At 39.1% G+C, this 24,711-nt stretch overlaps 1 protein-coding gene across 3 annotated transcripts in view; it reads right to left on the bottom strand.

The window, feature by feature from the left end:
* Positions 1–7,181: 7,181 nt before the first annotated feature.
* Positions 7,182–24,711, bottom strand: part of LOC128703675 (double-stranded RNA-specific editase 1) — a gene marked incomplete at its 5' end in the record, with an annotated part of 44,037 nt that continues 26,507 nt past the window's right edge. For all 3 annotated transcript variants that reach the window (XM_053798828.2, XM_070099948.1, XM_070099949.1), the window contains 2 exon segments: positions 7,182–9,727; positions 22,221–22,434. In XM_053798828.2, the coding sequence (XP_053654803.2) occupies positions 9,609–9,727; positions 22,221–22,434 (333 nt within the window).

Here is a 24,711-nt window from a genome sequence, read left to right as displayed (position 1 = left end):
AAATTAATTCGGCTAAAAGCTAAATCGGCTAAAGGCTAGCTCTCTGGAACGGATTAAAGGCATTACCCGAGGGTCCACTGTATTTAATTCACCATTTGGCATCGTTACAAAGTGAGTGGAGCTTCAGCAGAGGGAGAAGCAGCAGTGTCTCAGTAATGCATGATGGTCTGTGACGAGTGGAGAGGTGTGCCTCTCAGCACTATAAAATATTGTATAATTAAACTATTAGGATCAATAAAAGTTATCTACCTGTCATATTTACTCCAGAATAATATTAGGCATAATATAAATAATGTAGAAGCATGATAAAGACACCCAAATTAATGAAAACTGACATTTTATAGAGGTATGGAAAGGTGGAAGGTGGAGAGGGATATAAAAAAAAAAAGTGACAGCGACCATTACAGAAAACATTGTGCACCTGAAGGGTAACTATAGATCATTCTTATCCTATGCAAAAACTGAGAAAAGTGCAATTTTCTCGAAAAAAGAATTTCCCAAGTAATCACCTATGCAGGCGTTTCCTGGAATATCTCAGAAGCCACTGACCTATTTTGTTGTATTACCATTAATAATAAACTGATTGAAAGGAATTTCCCAGCAAACATAAAACTTGAATGCTTTCATTTTGGGTGGTGACACTTTTAACCCCTTTCAGGGTTTTCGACATACTAGTACGGCTTACACACCAGGGTTATTGACGAACTAGTACGCCTAAATTCTAGCACCTTCAAATCTATTGAGAGAAAGCTGGTAGGCCTACATATGAAAGAATGAGTCTGTGGTCAGTGTGCACAGTATGAAAAAAATCCTGCAGCACACAGTGCATGAGAAAAAAAAAAAACTCTGACCATGTTTTTGGTTTAAAACAGCGACTTTGCAGTGTATTTTCGTATGGTATTTATTGTTGTATTTTAGTTTTCCTGGTCTCATTTTATAGAATGGATGACATATTACAGAAATTGAGATGATTTTGATTGGTTTCTTAATGAAAAGTACCTGTTCGATATTTACCAAAGTTCAAAAGTAAACAAATCATGCCAAGCATCCAATACACATCAACTGGTGAGTCTAATATTCTTTCACAAGTGTGCTGATATTATTTACACCATTTCTACACTAATGCAGTAGTCTGCATAACAGTAAGTCTCTTTTTTGTGAGAATAAAAATTCAAAGTGGAAAGCAAAAGAGATGTAAGAGGGGCCTGGGGACGTGACAAATGAACAGAGAAAATGTTATTTTAGTGCCAGGAATGTCTATTTGGAAATTGGCATCTTCTGAAATTTGTGTGAAATTGGCAACATTGCCAATTTCTGACCACTTTATTCGATAGTTGAATTTGGTAAATGGGTGGTTTCTTGTACTCATTCAATAGAAAAAATGGAGTTCTAGCAAAATAGGTATGATTTTTGTCGACTAGTACATTGGAATTGGCCGAAAATAGGGCTCAAATTGGGCGAAATCAATGATGCGTAAACATCGTCGAGACCGCTAACTTCGCAAGAGCATAATTCTGTAAGTTTTCCATGAAATTTCATAATTTTGGTGTCATTATGACCGGGAAAAGATTCTCTATCATTTCATAATTTTTTTTTTTTTTTTTAAATTTCGGCCCTGAGAACGAGTTTAGGAGAGGGCCTCTCGACCCTGAAAGGGTTAGTGTCAGTAAGGGGCGATTCCTCGATTAGTGACGAATTTGTTTACCGACGGGGGTCTTAGGCCCCTAACTCTGTCGTTAAGTGAGGAGAGGCTGTGATTATATTATCTGAAAAGGAGGAACGTCAGGGAAAAAGGTACGGTGTGAATAAAGTTCCCAATTTGCCTGTTCAAACTACCAGTGGGGGGGACATGGGGGTCAGGTGTAAGAATGAGAAGAGGAAATGATCACTATTATGAGGATCAGGTACAACAGACCAGTCGAAGACTTGCATTATAGAAGAGCACATAAGGGAAAGAGTACAAGTGCAAGGATCTAAATGTACGTACAAAGGTACCAGTGTTTGACACTAATGGGAGTCAGTGAGACCCTCTGAGAAAATGAGCATTAAAATTGCCAAATAAAGGAAGTGGTATTATTAATTTAGGGAACTGAAGCTCTATCGTTATTATAATAATACAGTAGACCACCAATGAAGAATTGCCGCACAATTTTATGTAACACGTCGTATAATTAATTTAACATGGTTCAATTTGTGGGAAGGAAAAAAAAAATTCTTGCTCAAGCGGCCGCCTTGGTGTGGAGCAGCCAGGGAGCTATCCCCTACCACTCCCCCGACACCACCCCACCATTTGTAATTCATACGTGTCCAGTCTTTCTCTGATCAACCAGGCTGTGATGGACATGTGGGGCAGCAGGCCTCCAGCAACAACAGCCTGGTTGACCAGGGAAGCACCAGACGAGCCTGGCCCATGGCCGGGCTCCAATAGTGAAACACTCAAAATTCTTCAGTAAAAGTATATCAAAGGTATTATCGTTTTCTTTTTTTTAACAATTTCAAGACTTAAAATATTTGTTAGTTAGACATTTATGGGAGGGTCTCTTGTACATAATTCTATTTTTACCATATGTTCTCAGTTCATGTTATAATTTTTTTATATCGGATGCCATTTTTAAAAATGTATATCTTAACAGTCTATACTGTAGTAATAAGGGGTTTGTAGGTAACTGTAGATGGAGAACAGAGGATAGAGGTGTGTGTAAGGGGTGGCAGAGGGTGAGAATGGGAAGGTACGGGGGCAGTTAAACATCCATTGTGGGTTTCGCTTCTTTAATAAAAGTCAATATGGTCAAAATAGTTTCTGTAGACAAGGAAGGAGCAGGTAGCAGGACACAAGAGGTGGAAAAGGGAGATGGAGCAGAAAGGAGATGGTGATGGTTACCTAACTTGGAGACGAAAGAAAGAGGTATTCTGGGATGAAGGAATTTGGGTGAGGACAGCAGGGAAAGGAGGGTAGTGGCAGTATGTGGTGTGGGTGTGTTTACAGCTGCTACAGACACAGGAGGCAAGGGGCATCACACAGATTATTATTATTATAATCAAAAAGAAGCGCTAAGCCACAAGGACTATACAGCTGCATCACACAGAGGAAGGGAAATTTAAGCACAGAGAAGCAATGGTTTGATAGTATCTGTGACTGGAGAAATTTTGGGTCTGAGGTTTTGTAGGAAGAGTTGAAGGTCTAGCAGGAAAGGCTTTGTGGATGGATAAACACTTGAAACAGAAGACAAAGAAGCTGTATAGCAGTAGGTGAAGAGGTAGGAAGGTCAAAGTTGACAATTTCAAAAGAAAGGGACTGTGGGAGAGGGGACTGCGAGCATGGAATAACTGGAGTAGGAGAACGTTAGAAGTCTTCCTTGGAGATGGAGTCACTGTCATAGCATATAATAGGTCCTTTTTTCCTTGAGATAGTGAATTTTTACTCTCTTAAGAAAACTAGGCAGTTAAGTAGAAAGTTGGCTACAGGATGAATCATCAAACTCAGCCTCACTGCAGACTGGGCATCCTGTAGGTGATCTACAACACAGCCTCTCCTCACTTAGCGACGTACTCATTTACGGACAACTCGGACTTACAACAGGCTCTCTCATTTACTTGCTCCATGTGTCCTTCTTTCAATCTGATATCCAATCTCTCATCACCTTGCTCTTTCCTATGTTACCTTTAATTTCCTTCTTTTCCATACCCTCCCAAATTCATTTATCAACCTTAGAAACTTCTCTTCAGAATCTCCCAAAAAGTCTCATCAGCAAAAAGCAATTGTGACATCTCCCACTCTGTACTGGATTCACTATCTTTCAATCCCACACCTCTACCCAAAACTAGCATTCACTTCTTTTATAACTCCATCTATAAATGTGTTAAACCGTGGTGACATAACACATCCCTAAGGCCTACTTTTACCGTGAAATAATCTCCCTTTCTCCTATACGTATATCCTAACCTGTACCTTGCTATCCACCTAAAAGCTCTTTATGGCTCTAGGAAAAGGCCTATAATAAGGTGGCTAGGGGAGCAATCTGACAGATGCTTCAAATGTATGAAATAAGTAACACATCTTTCCCCCAATAGTTGCTTGCATCTTACTCTATCTCCTCTTAATTTTCACTTCCCTTTTACCCACCAATGACATTCCTGTACCCCCATCTACCTCTTACTCTCACTGTGGCTACATCTAAATAATTTGATATATCAGTAGTCTCCTCTAAAAACATGTACATCTAGAAGTCTGTCTCTTAACCTTTTATCTGCTAATACATAGTAGCAAATTGTTTTCATTACTCCCTATATTGTATCTCATTTACCTTTTAACACGCTGGCTGTCTTCCACTGAGATAGGGTGACCAGAAAAAAAAAAACTATCACTGTCTTGCCAGAGGCACACACAACAGTTCTGATGTCTCTCTAAACAGCAAATTTCCTTAACCCATCGTTTAGAATACAGGCACTGTACTTCCCATCTCCAGGACTCGAGTCCAGCTAACTGGTTTCCCTGAATCCCTTCACAAAATATTACCTGGCTCACACTCCAACAGCTTGTAAAGTCCAAAAATCCATTTGTCTTCATTCCTATCTAACAAGCTTACACATGCCTTCTGTATGTCCAAGCCCCTTGCACACAAAACCTCCCCTCCCTCCATTTTTTCCTAGCATAACCCCTACCCCATCTCCCCTCTGCTACAGATTTATACACCCAAGTCACCCTATTTTGCTTCATCCTCTCTAAATGACCAAACCACCTCAACAAGTCCTCCTCAGTAACCCTGCATCTCATCCTGATCTCCAAAATACAAATTCTCTGTATAATACTTGTGCCACACATTGCCCTCAGACATGACATGTCCATTTCCTCCAAAGGCCTCGCTGCACCATTCACAACCCATGCTTCACACCCATGAGTGTTGGTACGACAATGCACTACCCTCTTTGCCTCCATGGATAATGTTCTTTGTCTCCACAAATACCTCAATGGACCATCCACCTTTTTTCCTTAATGAATTCTACAGTTTACCTCGTCTTTCATATATCCATCTTGTGGCTTAGCGCTTCTTTTTGATTATAATAATAATAATCATATATCCATCCACTGACACCTCCACTCCTAAATATTTGAACACATTTAATTTGATTTCCAATTTTTTCTTACCTAACTTGTTTGTTACCCTTATCACCTTACTGTTACTCTCATCTATGTTCACTTTCAACTTCCTTTTTTTTTTCCCTCACAATACGTATTACATGTTACCAAACCTTTCTATAAATAGCTCAATTAGAGCCCCCCCCCCTCCCCATCATTTCAAGCTTACCTACTACTCCCTCTACAACAGTTTCTCCCACTTTAGGATTTAGGCCCTCCCCTCCCCCAAATTATCTTCTCAGTTTAACACTCCCTTATCTTACTTAACATATCCTCAGGGGAGCATATGCTTCACACTTACTATTACCCACTTCTCACATTTCACCCTTAGTTTAATCCATATGATTCTTGAATTTATATAGTACTTGTATTCTCTTATCTCTTTACATAACTGATCATTTACTATTACTGCTACTCTTTCCTTAGCTCCGATTCTCTCTGATACACTTGACCTAATCCCACTTACACCTCCCCACTGAAATTCTCCTATCCCCTTTAGGTTTGCTTTGGTTAGAGCTAGGACATGTAGTATTTTATGTCACCATTCACAATCCATACTACATCCACTCACATTCAAAAAACTTACCTTTAAAATGTTCTTCGTCCTTCTTAACTTTTGCAACACACAACTTACAAAGGAAGATTTTTCAACAACTTTCCCAAGGAGATGAAAGGAAACACTACAAGAACAAGAATTATCAATTATTATTATTACAATCAAGATGGAGGATTATACAGCGCCTGGGGGGGGATGTGGAAAGCATTCAGGCTTAATTTGGGGAACTGGAGCACAGATCCAATTCCCTAAATCAAGAGCCCCTCACCAACATCAAGGAACCTTCCTTGAGGGGTAAACAAGAATTATCAAGATTAGGAGAAAAACTCACCTCTGTGTATACATGTACAACTGCACATGTAAAGTGAACTAGATGAAAGTACCATAATCTATGTCATCTTACATGTTTATGAGAAAGAAGAAACCAGCAATCCTGCCATGGAGTTAAATAACAGGTTTACATTTCACATTTATTTGGCAGGATGGCAGTCCTTTCCTGGATGGTTGTCTTTAAATTGGAGCACTTATCCTACATATTTTTTCCATTATTTGTATAAATTTAAAGAGCATAAGCTTATTGTTCTCATTTCATTGGCTGTGTTGCACCAAGGTAGGAGTGGCCCAAAAAATGAAACATTCACCATCATTTATTAAATTGGTCTTGCAATAAGTATGCTGACATCACAATTTACATGACCCTCCAAACTGCAACATCACCAGGTGGAAAGGACAGTACCTGCACTGCCCTTTTCACCTGGGGTCAGAATTGTATCCACCACCAGGATTATATTTATTTTCCTCGTATTCCAATAGCACATTGTGCTCTTAAAAGCCTGCTGAATGCTCCAGCCCCTAACACTCAAGTCGTCTCTACCCCTTCCCTCCAATCTTTCCTATCTTCCACTCTTTATTTATTTGCCCTTTTTATCATCTTGTCCCTCTAAATGCCACAAGTGCTTCTTCAGCCTTCTGAATTATGCCCCTGGTAGATCTACAGTCTTAAATTTTAATGTCTACTTTCTGAAATCTGTTTAATGTTCACATCACAAATTTCTCTCGAACACGACATTTCCTCTGCATCTAGCAACCTCTTTGTTGCAATGTTCGAAACCCATGCCTGATGCCAACATAAGTGTTGGTAATGAGAATAATGGAAAACTTACCAGCAAATACATTATTATTATTATTATAATCAAAAAGAAGCGCTAAGCCACAAGGGCTATACAGCACCAGCAAATACATAATCCTGTAATATTATACTTTGTTGAACTGCATAATAATCATAGTGTAGCACCACACATTTGCTTACATCATATACTGCTGTCTCACTAACATTTTAATTTTTTTTTTTTAACATTCTGGCTGTCTCACTGAGGCAGGGTGACCTGAAAAAGGCACTTTCACCATCATTTACACTATCACTGTCTTGTCAGAGGCACAGATACAACAGTTTAGACGTCGCACATCAAAGGATTAATTATGCGAGTATCATGTTACGTATCTTTATTAATACCAATTTATTTTGTCAAGCTTTACCATAAATATCTACTAGAATATTTCTGCTCAATATGTTACATTTTATTATAATAGTCAATAACAGTATAAATTTAAAATCTTTAATTTCTGACTAAAATTTTTATGCATAAAGGGAGCTTTGCAGCAGGGTTGGCATTAATGCCCACTTGGATAAAAAAAAAAGTGGGCAAGGGATTTTTAACCACTATAAAACAGCCTAATAGGTTACTACTGTTTTTTTTTAACACCTGCTTAAGTTTAAGAAACCTCAAGGGTTGATGAGAAACATTTTATAGGAATGCAATCAACAGAATGAGAGAATTATGCTTAATTTAAGAAATAAAGTATTTTAGGTAACATACAAAACTCGGGAAGCAAGCTCGACTATACCTGACAGCAGATGTGTTCAAACAGGTTTTTGCCCACTTGCCAAAGTGTCAGCACATGCTAGTGATCAAATATAAATTTATAACAATTGTAACTTGTTTGAACATGGTGTGCTTTGTTGAAACTCGTGCAACTCTTAGAGTTGATTATTATTATTATAATCAAAAAGAAGCGCTAAGCCACTCTTAGAGTTGAAACATTGCAGTCAGTTCATTTCTAGTAGCGAGATGGTTGTAAACAATGTGTAGATATGGCTTTGAAGATAGTTAACCTTTCAGTGGCTGTCATGTAGAACTAGGTCATTGAAGCAAGGGTCCCTTATATATGTCTACGCATAAATTTTGGTAGCTTTAAATTTAGTGTGAGAGGCCTGGTAGGCCTATATGTGAGAATGGATCTGGTCAGTTCATCATGGGTATTGGTGAGGTGCAGGTGTTTCATGCCATATGTGATTTAACATTTTTGACATGAACCCCATTCTGAAACCTGCAGATGGTACTGATTACACTGCCAATATGCATTTGGTGGACAAACAAGACGTGCAGATTGCATCTGCAGATTGTGTTCACAAGAGTTAAAAAGTAGTACATGAAACTTCGTTCATCTCGCGGGCACTCGCATGCTCAATGTATACAATATATGCCAGATGAGGACTGGAAACAGACCATCGTATGCCCACTTTTGTTTTATCAGGCAAATAATACACAAATACCAAGTCACAACACCTGCGCCCCCAAACTGATCACCAAGTACCCTCTCATTTGAGGCATGGTGATCACTTCCTAACAACACTTTATGCTATAGAAAGGAAATGGGCTCAGAAGAGATGTTATATATCTGTGCACATAAAACATGGCACCCAGCAGAGAGAGAGAGAAGCTGTGTGTATGAGGTATGTGAAACACTGCTGTTTATGAAGCCGTGTTCCACAGACAGCACTAGACATGTTCTAGGGACATGTCCAGTGCTGTATATATGTAAATACTAGAACAGTAATATGAACTTTTGTACCTGTGCATGTTTACATTGTTGTGTAAACAATGTACTGATGACATTAGGTATTGTTACAACAGGTTAATATATGTGCATTATATGGGGCTCATAGGCCACAACAGTTACTGTAAAATATAAGAAAATCTGAAAACCTCCAGAAAAAAATAATTTAGAATGTGGAGAGTTTGATTCGCTGATGTTGCCACCAGCGAGTTGTCAACCTTTAACTTAATGCAACTATCTCAATGAGTAAATGGTGGGAATTTTTTTTTATTACCGCTAGAAAAATGTACTCTTAATCGTAAGATTTTTTTAACTTTGGACATTGAGAAAATTGTATTTAGGGGGAGGGGTGTCTGGACAGTGAAAGTTAAAATACACGGGCACTTGATACTCACAACTTTAGATGTGCCCAATATGAGGTACAGAAAACCTTTGTGAATGTCCAGGACCCTAGCACAATTGTTAAATTTTCTAGTTTTGTGGGGAACTCGGAACTGGTGTAGTTTAGTTACACGGAGAATGTAGCATCACAGAATGGGAAATGACTTTCTAGCTACAGGATAATAGGTAACTTTAATACTACACTAATTTGTTATTGGCTAACAAATATTAGAAATGTACATTCCAACTACACATTTTGCTTTTTGATATACACACAATGTCACATTCTTCTTCAATTAACATAAATTTGAACTGTTATTGACAAAAATTTTCAAGTCCTACATAAATAAAATAAAATAGTAATTACAAATTAATTTAAAAACTGAAAATAATGTACTATATATTTACCTTTTCATAAATAGCAAAATATTGAAAATAAAATAGCATTTTTAAAAAACACCTGAGTGTGCAATAGAGTAGGGGTTCTCAAGTTAAAAAGTGGGTTACCCACTTGTGTGCCAACCCTGCTTTGCTGTAGTACTTTAGAGTACTGTCAACATAATTTAAAAAAATATCATTTTCAACTTGTACCATAATTACTATCAAATCAAAGGATTATTTTTTATTGTTTGCTGATCAATCCTGTTCATGTGCTACAACAACAGGCTGAGGAGGTTCAAAAGTGGAATCCACACCATACAACCCCAAGATTGCTTCTTTGGCAAGGAAGAACTTGGCTTTCTTCACATTAGGACCTGAAAAAAATAATAAATGTACTAAAAATGATTTTACTTAGTCAAAACAATTATAATATTATAAAATAGCCCACTAGAGAACTGGTAATTTCTCATTCAGAAGAATATGTGACCTATGGTGTTAAATTCATGAATACAGTAGGGTCTCACTTATACAGCAGGCTAGGTTTCAGGCTACCACCGTAAAGTGGAACACCTTTTATTCCACTTATAAATGCATATAAATACTAGATAAGTTTACACTAACATATATTAAGTTAGCAACAGAACCAGGCATTAACCCTTTGACTGTCGCAAACCCCTTTCCGAAACTGTCATTCTATGTCGCAAAAGTTTTGGAAAAAAAAAAATTTTCTTATGAAATGATAGAGAATCTTTTCCCGGTGGTAATGACACCAAAAGTATGAAAATTGGTTGAAAACTCATGGACTTACGCTCCCGCAAAGTTAGCGGTCTCAGCGACATATACGCATCGGCAACTTCACCGAATTTGAGCCCTGTTTTAGGACAATTTCGCTGTTCCAGTTGACCAAACTCATAGCTATTTCTTTAGAACTCCATTTTTTCTACCAGTTGAGTACAAGAAACTGCCCATTTACCGATTTGAACTATCCAATAAAGTGGTCAGAAATTGGTCATTTGGCCAATATCATGCAAATTAAAAAAGATGCCAATTTCAAAATAGGGTCCAGAATAAGCAATGTAGACATTCTTGGCACTAAAATAAAATATCCTCTGTTCATTAGTCACGTCTCTAGGCCCCTCTTATATTACTACTGCTTTCTATTTTTATTTTTTATTCATACAAAAAAATACAAAATTTACTGTTATGCAGACTAATGCATTATTGTAAAAATGGTATACAGGTCCGCCATCATAAATCCGGCAATCAGTTATTCGGCACTAATTTTGGCTAGCATAATTTCAAATTTCCAGGGTCGCCACACCAACCTGCTGGTACTGTTTGGTGTCGCTACTTGCTGCATAAGTCACTCCAATTTCTTTTTCTATATTTGTTATAACCTGCTTACTTTTAGCCCTAGCCATGGTTCCAATGAATAAAAGAAATGCTTCTCATTATGTAAAGCACCTACACAGTACATTATCCATTAAAGATAAGGTGGCTTTGAAGCCACTGTCAGTTGTCATGAGCTCAGTCTCATGATGCAGGAGAATATGCTTTATTATTATGCTAATATCAACACTACAGCTTATTTGCCTATCACAATTGATCTAATATGACATAATAAACAATATAAATAACATAAAACATGTTAAATACTCCAGAATGCATAATATTTGGCATAACACTGAGCAGTTCGACAGAGTTACAAAGAAGATATGGTAAACAAATACCATTCTCCTATCCTTGTCTTGGGGGCTTATATCAGAGAAAACGGAGTGTAGCACAGGGCTAACTGTCATATACACTCGTACTCCACCATAAACATGAAACAAAAAAGTTATTTTCTCTCTGTAGATTATCACACATAGCAGCATATGTGTAGAGAACCTAGGATAACCCCAAAAAAAGTCAACGTGGCTTATTTTTAGTACCTGGCTTGGGTTAGCCATATATGATTTTGGTAAATATTCGATTCCCAGCCAGGGTAGAAACATTAGGCGTGTTTCTTTACACCTGTTGTCTATGTTTACCCATCAGTAAATGGGTACCTGGGTGTTAGTCGGCTAGTGTGGGTGTTATCCTGGGACACTGACCTAATTTTCTTGAAATACTCAGCATAAGTGCCTTTCTATACAGTAGTATGTCACCGATGTCAGCTAGGCCTGCATACCTTGTACATGTACGTGTAGTAAATAAAGATATTATTATTATTTTCTCAGTTGTTTGTTGGGTTATCTTATTCAAACTTGGGCAATGTATAATGGAAAGATACTTCTTCACGTACACCAAAAATGAAAGAAATCAGACCATAAATAGCGGAGTTCGCTTCTCAGCCATTAGCGGCTGCTTAGCGGTATATTTTTGTATGGTTATGGTTATATTCTCATTTTTTCAGTCTCATTTGATAGAATGAAAGATATATTACAGAAGTAGATATGATTTTGATTGCTTTCATGATGAAAAGTACCTTGAAATTGCGCTCACAGTAGCGAAGATGTTCTATTCTTTAGCGAAGCTCAAGAGTAAACAAATGACGTCGCTGTCCAATACCTGTCCGCCTGCCAGTCTAAATTCCAGTACGGAGTCAAAAATGGATTGACATTATTTATACAATTATTACAATAATGCAGTAGTCTGCATAACAGTAAAATATCTATCTTTTTTTTTGTGAATAAAAATTCCAAATGGTAAGCAAGAGTAATATAAGAGGGGCCTGTAGCCGTGACTAATGAACCGAGAAAATGTTATTTTAGTGCCAGGAATGTCTGCACTGTTTATTCTGGACCCTATTTTGAAATTAGCATCTGTTGAAATTTGTGTGAAATCGGCCAAATTGCCAATTTCTGACCACTTTATTGGGTAGTTGAAATAAGTGAATGGGCGGTTTCTTGTACTCAGTTGACAGACTAGAAGTAAATAAGTTTATTCAGGTATACACAAATACAGTTACATAGATTATCATACATAGCAGTGTATGTATAGAGAACCTAAGGATAACCCAGAAAAGTCAGTGACTTATTTCCAGCACCTGGCTTGGGCTTGCCATATATGATTTTTGGTAAATATTTTTTTTCTTGGTTGTTTGTTGGGCAATGTATGATGGAAAGATGCTTCTTAACGTACAACAAAAATAAAAAAGACGGACGATAAGTAAGGGAGTTCACTTCTCAGCCATTAGCCGCCTCTTTGCAGTATATTTTCGTATGGTTTTTATGGTTGTATTCTCATTTTTTGACTCAGAATGGAAGATATATTACAGAAATAGACATGATTTTGATTGCTTTCATGACGAAAAGTACCTTGAAATTGAGCTCAAAGTAGCGGCAATGTTCAATTTTTGCCGATGTTCAATAAACTGTGTAAGTCATGTTGGTTAATTTTATTAAGTGTATTCTAACCTAACCACTCTGTAATTCGGCAAACTCAGTAATCCGGCACACTACAGGTCCCAATGATGCCGGATTTGTGATGGAGGACCTGTAAATAATATCAGTACACTAGTGAAAGAATATTAGACTCCCCAGTTGTGTGGTGCAATTTGCTTACTCCTGAACATTGTAAAAATCGAACATTTCAGCTTTGAGCTCAATTTCAAGGTCATTTTCATTGTGAAAGTAATGAAATTCATCTCTATTTCTGTAATATGTTTTCCATTTTATCACCTGAGACCATGAAAACGAGAATACAACGATAAATACTATACGAAAATACACCTCAAAGTCGGTGTTTTAATAATAATAACAAAAAAAGTTTTTTTTCCTCATTACGCACTGTGTGCTGCAGGATTTTATGTGGTGTACACTGACCCCACACACCCATTCTCTCACATGTGGGCCTACCAGCTTTCTCCTGCTTGATCTGAACCCGCTAGAATTTATGCGTATAAATACGTCAGAAACAGTGGCACGTAAGACGTATATATACGATGTAAACAGTCTTGGGGCTTATATCAGAGAAAACGGAGTGTAGCACAGGGCTAACTGTGATATACACTCGTACTGCACCATAAACCTGAAACAAAAAAGTTATTTTCTTTACATAGATTATCACACATAGCAGCATATGTGTAGAGAACCTAGGATAACCCAAAAAAAGTCAACATGGCTTATTTCTAGTACCTGGCTTGGGTTAGCCATGTATGATTTTTGGTAAATATTCGATTACCATCCAGGGTAGAAACATTAGGCGTGTTTCTTTACACCTGTTGTCTATGTGCAAGAAAGGTATAAAATACCGACAATATGAAAGTTAAGACACATATGCAACATCTGGATGAGGTAATCAGTCCCTCAGCCTTGGAGTTAAGTGTTCACAGCATCGTGGTGGAGGAGAATCTGATTCTCCTCCACAACAATGCTGTGAACACACACTCCAAGGCTGAGGGACTGATTACCTCATCTTTTGCATATAGTTCTACTGTCTTCCAATTATGTCCTAGAACCTGTATTGAAAAAGCCACTGGATGGCGAAACGTCTACAATAAAGATATCCAGATGTTGCACATGTGTCTTAACTTTCACCTGTTGTCTATGTTTACCCATCAGTAAATGGGTACCTGGGTGTTAGCTGACTAGTGTGGGTGTTATCCTGGGACACTGACCTAATTTTCTTGAAATACTCTGCATAACAAGTGCCTTTCTATATAGTAGTATGTCACTGATGTCAGCTAGGCCTGTATACCTTGTACGTGTAGTAAATAAAGATATTATTACTATTTTCTCGGTTGTTTGTTGGGTTATCTTACTGAAACTTGGGCAATGTATGATGGAAAGATACTTCTTAACACACACCAAAAATGAAAGAAATCAGACCATAAATAGCGGAGTTCACTTCTCAGCCATTAGCGGCCGCTTTAGCGGTATATTTTTGTATGGTTGTTATGGTTATATTCTCATTTTTTCGGTCTCATTTGATAGAATGAAAGATATATTACAGAAATAGATGTGATTTTGATTGCTTTCTTAATGAAAAGTACCTTGAAATTGCGCCCACAGTAGCGAAAATGTTCTATTCTTTAGTGAAGCTCAAGAGTAAACAAATGACGTCAACTTCCAATACGGGGTCAAGAATGGGTTGACATTATTTATACAATTATTACAATAATGCAGCAGTCTGCATAACAGTAAATCTTCTATTTTTTTTTTTTTTGTGAATAAAAATTCCAAATGGTAAGCAAGAGTAATATAAGAGGGGCCTGTAGCCGTGACCAATGAACAGAGAAAATGTTATTTTAGTGCCAGGGAGGTCTGCAATGTTTATTCTGGACCCTATTTTGAAATTGGTATCTGTTGAAATTTGTGTGAAATTGGCCATATTGCCAATTTCTGACCACTTTATTGGGTAGTTGAAATAAGTGAATAGGCGGTTTCTTGTACTCAGTTGACAGACTAGAAGTAAATAAGTTTATTCAGGTATACACAAATACAGTTACATAGATTATCATACATAGCAGTGTATGTATAGAGAACCCAGGATAACCCAAAAAAGTCAGACAAAGTGACTTATTTCCAGTACCTGGCTTGGGCTTACCATACTTGCCGACTTGTTGAAAAAAATAGATACAGTGGACCCCGGCATAACGATTACCTCCAAATGTGACCAATTATGTAAGTGTATTTATGTAAGTGCATTTGTACGTGTATGTTTGGGGGTCTGAAATGGACTAATCTACTTCACAATATTTCTTATGGGAACAAATTCGGTCAGTACTGGCACCTGAACATACTTCTGGAGTGAAGAAATATCGTTAACCGGGGGTCCACTGTATATACATACATATTTTTTTTTTTTCAACAAGTCGGCCGTCTCCCACCGAGGCAGGGTGACCCAAAAAAGAAAATACTTTCATCATCATTCAACACTTTCACCATACTCACACATTATCACTGTTTTTGCAGAGGTGCTCAGAATACAACAGTTTAGAAGCATACACATATAAAGATACACAACATATCCCTCCAAACTGCCAATATCCCAAACCCCTCCTTTAAAGTGCAGGCATTGTACTTCCCATTTCCAGGACTCAAGTCCGACTATATGAAAATAACTGGTTTCCCTGAATCCCTTCACTAAATATTACCCTGCTCACACTCCAACAGATCGTCAGGTCCCAAGTACCATTCGTCTCCATTCACTCCTATCTAACACGCTCACGCACGCTTGCTGGAAGTCCAAGCCCCTTGCCCACAAAACCTCCTTTACCCCCTCTCTCCAACCCTTTCGAGGACGACCCCTACCCCGCCTTCCTTCCCCTATAGATTTATATGCTTTCCATGTCATTCTACTTTGATCCATTCTCTCTAAATGACCAAACCACCTCAACAACCCCTCTTCTGCCCTCTGACTGATACTTTTATAACTCCACACCTTTTCCTAAGTTCCACACTCCGAATTTTCTGCATAATATTTACACCACACATTGCCCTTAAACAGGACATCTCCACTGCCTCCAACAGTCTCCTCACTGCTGCCTTTACCACCCAAGCTTCACACTCATACAAGAGTGTTGGTACTACTATACTTTCATACATTCCCTTCTTTGCCTCCATAGATAACGTTTTTTGACTCCACATATACCTCAACGCACCACTCACCTTTTTTCCCTCATCAATTATATGATTAACCTCATCCTTCATAAATCCATCCGCCGACACGTCAACTCCCAAGTATCTGAAAACATTCACTTCTTCCATACTCCTCCTCCCCAATTTGATATCCAATTTTTCTTTATCTAAATCATTTGATACCCTCATCACCTTACTCTTTTCTATGTTCACTTTCAACTTTCTACCTTTACACACACTCCCAAATTCATCCACTAACCTTTGCAATTTTTCTTTAGAATCTCCCATAAGCACAGTATCATCAGCAAAAAGTAACTGTGTCACTTCCCATTTTGTATTTAATTCCCCATAATTTAATCCCACCCCTCTCCCGAACACCCTAGCATTTACTTCTGTTACAACCCCATCTATGAATATATTAAACAACCATGGTGACATTACACATCCCTTTGAAATTTGTGTGAAATTGGCAAAATTTGCTAAATTCTGACCACTTTATTGGATAGTTCAAATTGGTAAATGGGTGGTTTCTTGTACTCATTTGATAGAAAAAATGGAGTTCTAGCGAAATAGTTATGATTTTTGTTGAGTAGTACACTAGAATTGGCTGAAAGTGGGCAAAATTGCCGATGAGTAAACATCGTCGAGACCACTAAATTCACAAGAGCATAATTCTGTATGTTTTCCATCAAATTTCATACTTTTGGTCTCATTATGATCGGATAAAGATTCTCTATATTTTCATAAGAATTTTTTTTTTTTTTTTTTGAAAATTTGTCGACCCTGAGAACAATTCTGGGCAAGATCGTCACATCCTTATCAACTGCTGACCTCAAGACCTCTATTGAGAAACAAAACACTTGGGCCTTGGTAGGCACCATCACCTGAATTCCCAATGCCCCTTCAATGATCAAAATCACCTTTTTAAACATTGCTTTTTCTACCCAAGGACTCTCTGATGGACTAGCCATCTCATACTACCATATACATCCATACCACACAGAATCAGAATAGTAGTAGTAGTAGTAGTACAAGAATTGTATATAATACCGACAGGATGAAATTAAGACACATGCACAACACCCGGGCATCCCCATCGTAGACGTTTCGCCATCCAGCCAGCCACTGGATGGCGAAACGTCCACAACAAAGACAGCCAGACGCCGCACATGTGTCTTAATTTCAACAGTAGTTGTAGTAGAAGAAGAAGAGGTAGTAGTAGTGGTAGCGGAAGAAGTGGGAAATAAGGAAGACGAGCCAGTCAAATACAAAGGAAGGGGAGCACTGCAAGAGAGCTAGATACCCACAGAGGGAGAGCAAGCGCACAGAGGTGCGTGAAAGGGGAAGTGGTGAAATAAAATAAATGAAGAAGGAACAGAAACACGAGGCAGGAGAGAGAAAGACAACCCAGAGGAGAAAAGGAGAGAGGAAAGGGGAAGAGGAAGAAGAAAAAGAAAAAGTGAGGATTCAGGTTAAGTCACGGGTGTTCTGAAGTTTGGAGCATTTTACAATGTAGTGGGAGAGGAAGGCATCTACAGAGACGAAGCCAGGGCTAAGGTTCATACAAGGAAAGTTGTGTATTAGAGAGGATTCAACTAGACGGCAACTGTTCGAGTTGGAAGTAGGGAAGACAGTTTTAGCAGAAGACCAGTCAATAGTCGCCGTCTAGTTGAATCCTCTCTAATACACAACTTTCCTTGTATGAACCTTAGCCCTGGCTTCGTCTCTGTAGATGCCTTCCTCTCCCACTACATTGTAAAATGCTCCAAACTTCAGAACACCCGTGACTTAACCTGAATCCTCACTTTTTCTTTTTCTTTTTCTTCTTCCTCTTCCCCTTTCCTCTCTCCCTTTCTCCTCTGGGTTGTCTTTTTCTCTCCTGCCTCGTGTTTCTGTTCCTTCTTCATTTATTTTATTTCACCACTTCCCCTTTCATGCACCTCTGTGCGCTTGCTCTCCCTCTGTGGGTATCTAGCTCTCTTGCAGTGCTCCCCTTCCTTTGTATTTGACTGGCTCGTCTTCCTTATTTCCCACTTCTTCCGCTACCACTACTACTACCTCTTCTTCTTCAACTACAACTACTGTTGAAATTAAGACACATGTGCGGCGTCTGGCTGTCTTTGTTGTGGACATTTCGCCATCCAGTGGCTGGCTGGATGGCGAAACGTCTACGATGGGGATGCCCGGGTGTTGTGCATGTGTCTTAATTTCATCCTGTCGGCATTATATACAATTCTTGTACTACTACTACTACTACTACTACCACCACCTCTTCCTGCCTATATATAGCCGTCCTGCTCCACCTCTGTTAGTGTGACTTTGTCAATGGTCCAAGTCGGACCGAAACGTCGTCGTAAGCTTCTCTCTTTTATGTGCGGGTTGTTTGTGTATTGTTCCAGTCACGGTATTGTGCCTTTTTGTTATTTAAGAAAAGAAATGCTGCATAAGTAAATCAAAGAAGCTAAGAACAACAGCCCCAAATTTCTACCATAACAAAACTCTAAGCTGTCGTATCTCAGCACCTCCGCAAAGACTGATTATATATGAGTGATGGTGAAAGGTTTTTCTTTCTTTTTGGGTCACCCTGCCTCGGTAGGAAATGGTCGACGAGTTAAAAAAAAGAAAAAAAAACTCCAGTCTGACATCACTAGAATTCTTCAAGCCACACAACAGCCCTCTCTACCCACCAACTCCCTCTCTCCACTTCCGGATGTGGCTCCCTCCAAGGTGTTGTATTGCATGGTGTATGGTGTGCATCTTGCTAATGCAGCCAACCCTGGCACTTTCAACACCACCATAAATGAACTATCCTGCCTTAACAACATGCCTGCATTCGTTTTCCTGGACTCCACACCTTCAGCTGACATCCTCAAGATTCTTTCCAACATTGTGAACTTCACTACACCTGCAAACCTGTCTCCTTCTGCCCAAGCAATTTTTTTTTTTATTAACACGTCGGGCAATGTGTGGTGTAAATATTATGCAGAAAATTCGGAGTGTGGAAATTAGGAGAAGGTGTGGAGTTAATAAAAGTATTAGTCAGAGGGCAGAAGAGGGGTTGTTGAGGTGGTTTGGTCATTTAGAGAGAATGGATCAAAGTAGAATGACATGGAAAGCATATAAATCTATAGGGGAAGGAAGGCGGGGTAGGGGTCGTCCTCGAAAGGGTTGGAGAGAGGGGGTAAAGGAGGTTTTGTGGGTAAGGGGCTTGGACTTCCAGCAAGCGTGCGTGTGTGTGTTAGATAGGAGTGAATGGAGACGAATGGTACTTGGGACCTGACGATCTGTTGGAGTGTGAGCAGGGTAATATTTAGTGAAGGGATTCAGGGAAACCGGTTATTTTCATATAGTCGGACTTGAGTCCTGGAAATGGGAAGTACAATGCCTGCACTTTAAAGGAGGGGTTTGGGATATTGGCAGTTTGGAGGGATACGTTGTGTATCTTTATATGTGTATGCTTCTAGACTATTGTATTCTGAGCACCTCTGCAAAAACAGTGATAATGTGCGAGTGTGGTGAAAGTGTTGAATGATGATGAAAGTATTTTCTTTTTGGGGATTTTCTTTCTTTTTTGGGTCACCCTGCCTCGGTGGGAGACGGCCGACTTGTTTAAAAAAAAAAAAAAAAAAAAATCGGCCGATTCCCACCAAGGCAGGGTGGCCCGAAAAAGAAAAACTTTCATCATTTACTCCATCACTGTCTTGCCAGAGGGGTGCTTTACACTACAGTCATTAAACTGCAACATTAACACCCCTCCTTCAGAGTGCAGACACTGTACTTCTCAACTCCGGCCTGCCGGTTTCCCTGTTGCTTTGCTCACACTCCAACAGCACGTCAAGTATTAAAAACCACTTGTCTCCATTCATTCCTATCAGATACGCTCACGCATGCTTGCTGGAAGTTCAAGCCCCTCGCACACAAACCTCCTTTACCCCCTCCCTCCAACCCTTCCTAGGCCGACCCTTACCCCTCATTCCCTCCACTACAGATTTATACAAACTCGAAGTCATTCTGTTATGTTCCATTCTCTCTACATGTCTGAACCACCTCAACAACCCCTCCTCAGCCCTCTAGATAATAGTTTTGGTAATCCCACACCTTCTCCTAATTTCCAAACTACGAATTCTCTGCATTACATTCACACCACACATTGCTCTCAGACATGACATCTCCAATGCCTCCAGCCTCCTCCTCCTCATTGCAACATTCATCACCCATGCTTCACACCCATACAAGTGTGTTGGTACAAGTATACTCTCATACATTCCTCTCTCTGCTTCCATGGACAAAGTTCTTTGTCTCCACAGACTCTTATTAAGTATACCACTCACCCTTTTCCCCACATCAATTCTATGATTCACCTCATCCTTCATAGACCCATCTTCTGACGCATCCACTCCTAAATAGCTGAATACGTTCACCTTCTCCATACTCTCTCCCTATAATTTGATATCCAATCTTTCATCATCTAATCTTTTTATCTTCATCACTTTACTCTTTCCTATATTCAATTTTAATTTTCTTCTTTTACATACCTTACCAAATTCATCCACCAACCTCTGCAATTTCTCTTCAGAATCTCCCAAAAGCACAGTGTCATCAGCAAAGAGCAACTGTGACAACTCCCACTTTGTTTGATTCTTTATCTTTTAACTCCACACCTCTTGCCAAGACCCTCGCATTCAGCTCTAATATACATTATTTAGATATGCATACTGGCCAGATAGCCTGCCGTAAGTCCAAGTCTTCAGTCAACAAGTACAGTGAAGCCTCGGCTTACGAATGCCCCACTGTGCAAACTTTTCAGGATACGAACCGTCATTCACTCAATTTTTTGCTTCTGGATACGAACAAAATTTCAGGATGTGAACTTCCCCCTCAAGGGAGGTTCCTGAAATAAATATATAAAATATTTATTTCTTTGCAAAGGTTACATAATATGACTGGAGCAAAGAAAGCCAATATCATGCCGAGGCATTTCGGGCAGACTTAACCTAATACTTATAGACTGCTTAAGTGTAGACAGGTGAAGTGGTAGTGGTTACCAATGTTTTGCTGATTGTGGTGCCAACTACTGGCAGCCTTGTGAATTTCTCATTATTATTACATATTATTATTACTATTATACTGTATTATTACTATTATTGTTGTTATAATTATTATTAGTAGTAGTAGTACGTACGTGGTGAGGGGCTTTTGATCCAGGGAATTGGATCTGTGTTCCAGTTCCATCCCCTCCCCCCACAAGTGCTTCCCCATTAAAATAATAATAATGATATATAATAATAATACATATAATAATAATAATGTACTATAATAATTATAATAATGGCTTTGAAAGGGCGTCACTAGATGGCAGTGAATACCACAACAATGCGGAAGTGGTTATGGCTGCCTCTACTTAGTCACATAATGACATATTTTATTCATTGTAGAGTATATATCAGGTTTCTATGTTATTTATATTATTTATTATATTTATATTATTTATTATGTCATATTAGATCAATTTTGATAGATAAATAAGCCGTAGAGTTGACATTAGCATTATACTGAAGTGTATTTTTCTGCCTCTGAGAGCAGGAATTCTGCCAGAATGGATTAATGACTTTTCAATTAAGTTAAATGAGGAAAATTGACTCGGTATACAAACAAATCAGGAATGGATTAAGTTCGTAAGCCGAGGTTCCAGTGCATTTGTTCCTGCTCTGATATTTCTCCTGCCCTAGACAGGGCTGTCAACACTGCAATATTCCAAATGAGAGAGCACTAGTGATTTGAAAAGTGTCACAATGGCATTATTGTATTCATATAATATCTCTGTACTATACTATAACTTCACAAATAATTCTTTCACATCATGTCTAGGAATATGTTACAGACAAGCACAGAAAAAAAAAAAAACTGCAGTAACTTGCAATCTGAGGAATTATTTTTTTCACACTGATTTAATTCAAAACACTGCAATTGTTTATAGTCTAATTGCTAAAGCCTTGGTGGCCTGGTGGCTAAAGCTCCCGCTTCACACACGGAGGGCCCAGGTTCGATTCCCGGCGGGTGGAAACATTTCGACACGTTTCCTTACACCTGTTTTCCCGTTCACCTAGCAGCAAATAGGTACCTGGGTGTTAGTCGACTGGTGTGGGTCGCATCCTGGGGGACAAGATTGAGGATCCCAATGGAAATAAGTTAGACAGTCCTCGATGACGCACTGACTTTCTTGGGTTATCCTGGGTGGCTAACCCTCTGGGGTTAAAAATCAGAACGAAATCTTATCTTATCTTGAAGCACTGCCTTAACTTACCTTCCCCAGTGAACATCTTGCCATCAATGTTCGCTGTAACAGTGAAGAAAGGTTTGTTTTCAATTATTGTGCGATTAACAGTATACTGGAGGCCAGGTTTCATCTGGTGCAGAACAGTAACAGGATGCATGCTACCAGCATTTTCAGGAACCTGCTTGGCTGGGTTGGGCACTTTCACTGCCTCTGCTGACTGGGCACTCACATTTGTGTCCACCTGAAAGAGGAAAAAATGGGAATTAAATAATTATTTTTTTTCAACGCATTGAGGTAGGATGGAAAAAAAAAAAAAAATTCCCACCTTAACTGGCCAAATGTAGATCTACGTTGTTACCACTAGCGATCGTGCCAAATTTGGCATGATTGGCCTGAGATGCCTGGTTAGCAGGGTCACTCGCTGTGAACAGTATGAAAAAAATCTGGGACCATTTAGTACCTTGTGGGAGCACGAGTTCGACTGAGCGTCAGCTAGAGCAGACAGTGCAGCAAACACCAGGGATTCACTGATGTCATGTTATAACACTCCCCTACTAAGAGGAAAGTAATGTTGACCCCGAGTTTAGTGGCTTTGAGGTAGATGTGGTCACAAGAGGTCGAAGAAATATAAAAAACCTCGATAATAACCCATGTGCAACATCCTTTCAATTTTGGTACCACTGGTATTGTCATCCTGACAGAATGTCCTATAACCTATGCCCTAAGTAAAGAGAAACAATTCTGGAACATGTAATACGTGTTCGGCACGCTGGCTGGCTGACTGACTTTGGCTGTCTCTTATCTCCGTCTGTCTGTTTCTTTCTCACAGGTACATATAAATACAATTATACATAGTGTAAATTACCTAGGATAATCCAAAAAAATCCAGACAAAGTGCTATTCTGGGCTTGTAGATATAATGCAAAATAAGCATGACTGGCAAGTAATATGCATTTTCACTTGTTAAAAAATCAGACATGACTACTCGGCATTGTGTTTAATACCTGTTGGTTCAAGAGTGGCTTTCTCTGAGACAGAGACATAAGCAGAGAGACAGAAAGACAGAGATAAACAGAGAGAGCTAGACAGACAGACATGTTTATATGTAACAGTGAAAACAAATAAAGCCAAGGCATTGCACGATCATCAAATGTCACTCCACTGGTGCACTGTCAGCAGTGGAGTGACACTTGTCTTACACCACGCTTCAAGGAGTTTCATATATACTCTAGCATGTCTAAAACATTGCTAGGACCTATAAATACTATGTATACATTTCTAGACAATAATACATGACCAAGTTAGGGGAAAATGCTCACCTGTCAGTGTGTTTGTGACTATTTGAGTACTATTTCAGTACCTAATATAAGTGTCAGAATAAACATTGGTAGACAGCAACCATTTGGGGAGGTACTACCGTCCAAAACTGTTGTCCAGAGGGCTGAGGAAGGGTTGTTGAGGTGGTTCGGACATGTAGAGAGAATGGAGCGAAACAGAGTGACTTCAAGAGTGTATCAGTCTGTAGTGGAAGGAAGGCGGGGTAGGGGTCGGCCTAGGAAAGGTTGGAGGGAGGGGGTAAAGGAGGTTTTGTGTGCGAGGGGCTTAGACTTCCAGCAGGCATGCGTGAGCGTGTTTGATAGGAGTGAATGGAGACAAATGGTTTTTAATACTTGACGTGCTGTTGGAGTGTGAGCAAAGTAACATTTATGAAGGGGTTCAGGGAAACTGGCAGGCCGGACTCGAGTCCTGGAGATGGGAAGTACAGTGCCTGCACTCTGAAGGAGGGGTGTTAATGTTACAGTTTAAAAACTGGAGTGTAAAGCACCCTTCTGGCAAGACAGTGATGGAGTGAATGATGGTGAAAGTTTTTCTTTTTCGGGCCACCCTGCCTTGGTGGGAATCGGCTAGTGTGATAATATAAATAAAAAAAATAATAACTACCGTCCTACCAAGTGAGTGTAAAAAGGAAGCCTGTATTTGTTTTACGTGATGGTAGGATTGCTGGTGTCTTTTTTCTGTCTCATAAACATGCAAGATTTCAGGTACGTTTTGCTACTTCTACTTACACTTAGGTGACACTACACATACATGTACATGTTTATGTATTGGCAGTTTGGAGGGATATGTTGTGTATCTTTATATGTGTATGCTTCTAAACTGTTGTATTCTGAGCACCTCTGCAAAAACAGTGATAATGTGCGAGTGTGGTGAAAGTGTTGAATGATGATGAAAGTATTTTCTTTTTGGGGATTTTCTTTCTTTTTTGGGTCACCCTGCCTCGGTGGGAGACGGCCGACTTGTTAAGAAAAAAAAAAAACAAGTTTATGTATACATGCTCATCTGAGTTTTCTTTGATTTTATCTTAATAGTTCTTGTTCTTATTGCTTTTCCTTTCATATCCATGGGGAAGTGGAATAAAAATCTTTCCTCTGTAAGCCATGTGCGCTGTAAAAGTCGACTAAAATGCCGGGAACAATGGGCTAGTAACCCCTTTTCACGTATAGCTTGCTAAAAAAAA

Source organism: Cherax quadricarinatus, chromosome 70 (genome assembly GCF_038502225.1).
Source record: "Cherax quadricarinatus isolate ZL_2023a chromosome 70, ASM3850222v1, whole genome shotgun sequence".
Lineage (NCBI taxonomy): Eukaryota > Metazoa > Arthropoda > Malacostraca > Decapoda > Parastacidae > Cherax > Cherax quadricarinatus.
This window is presented reverse-complemented; position numbering and strand designations above follow the sequence as displayed.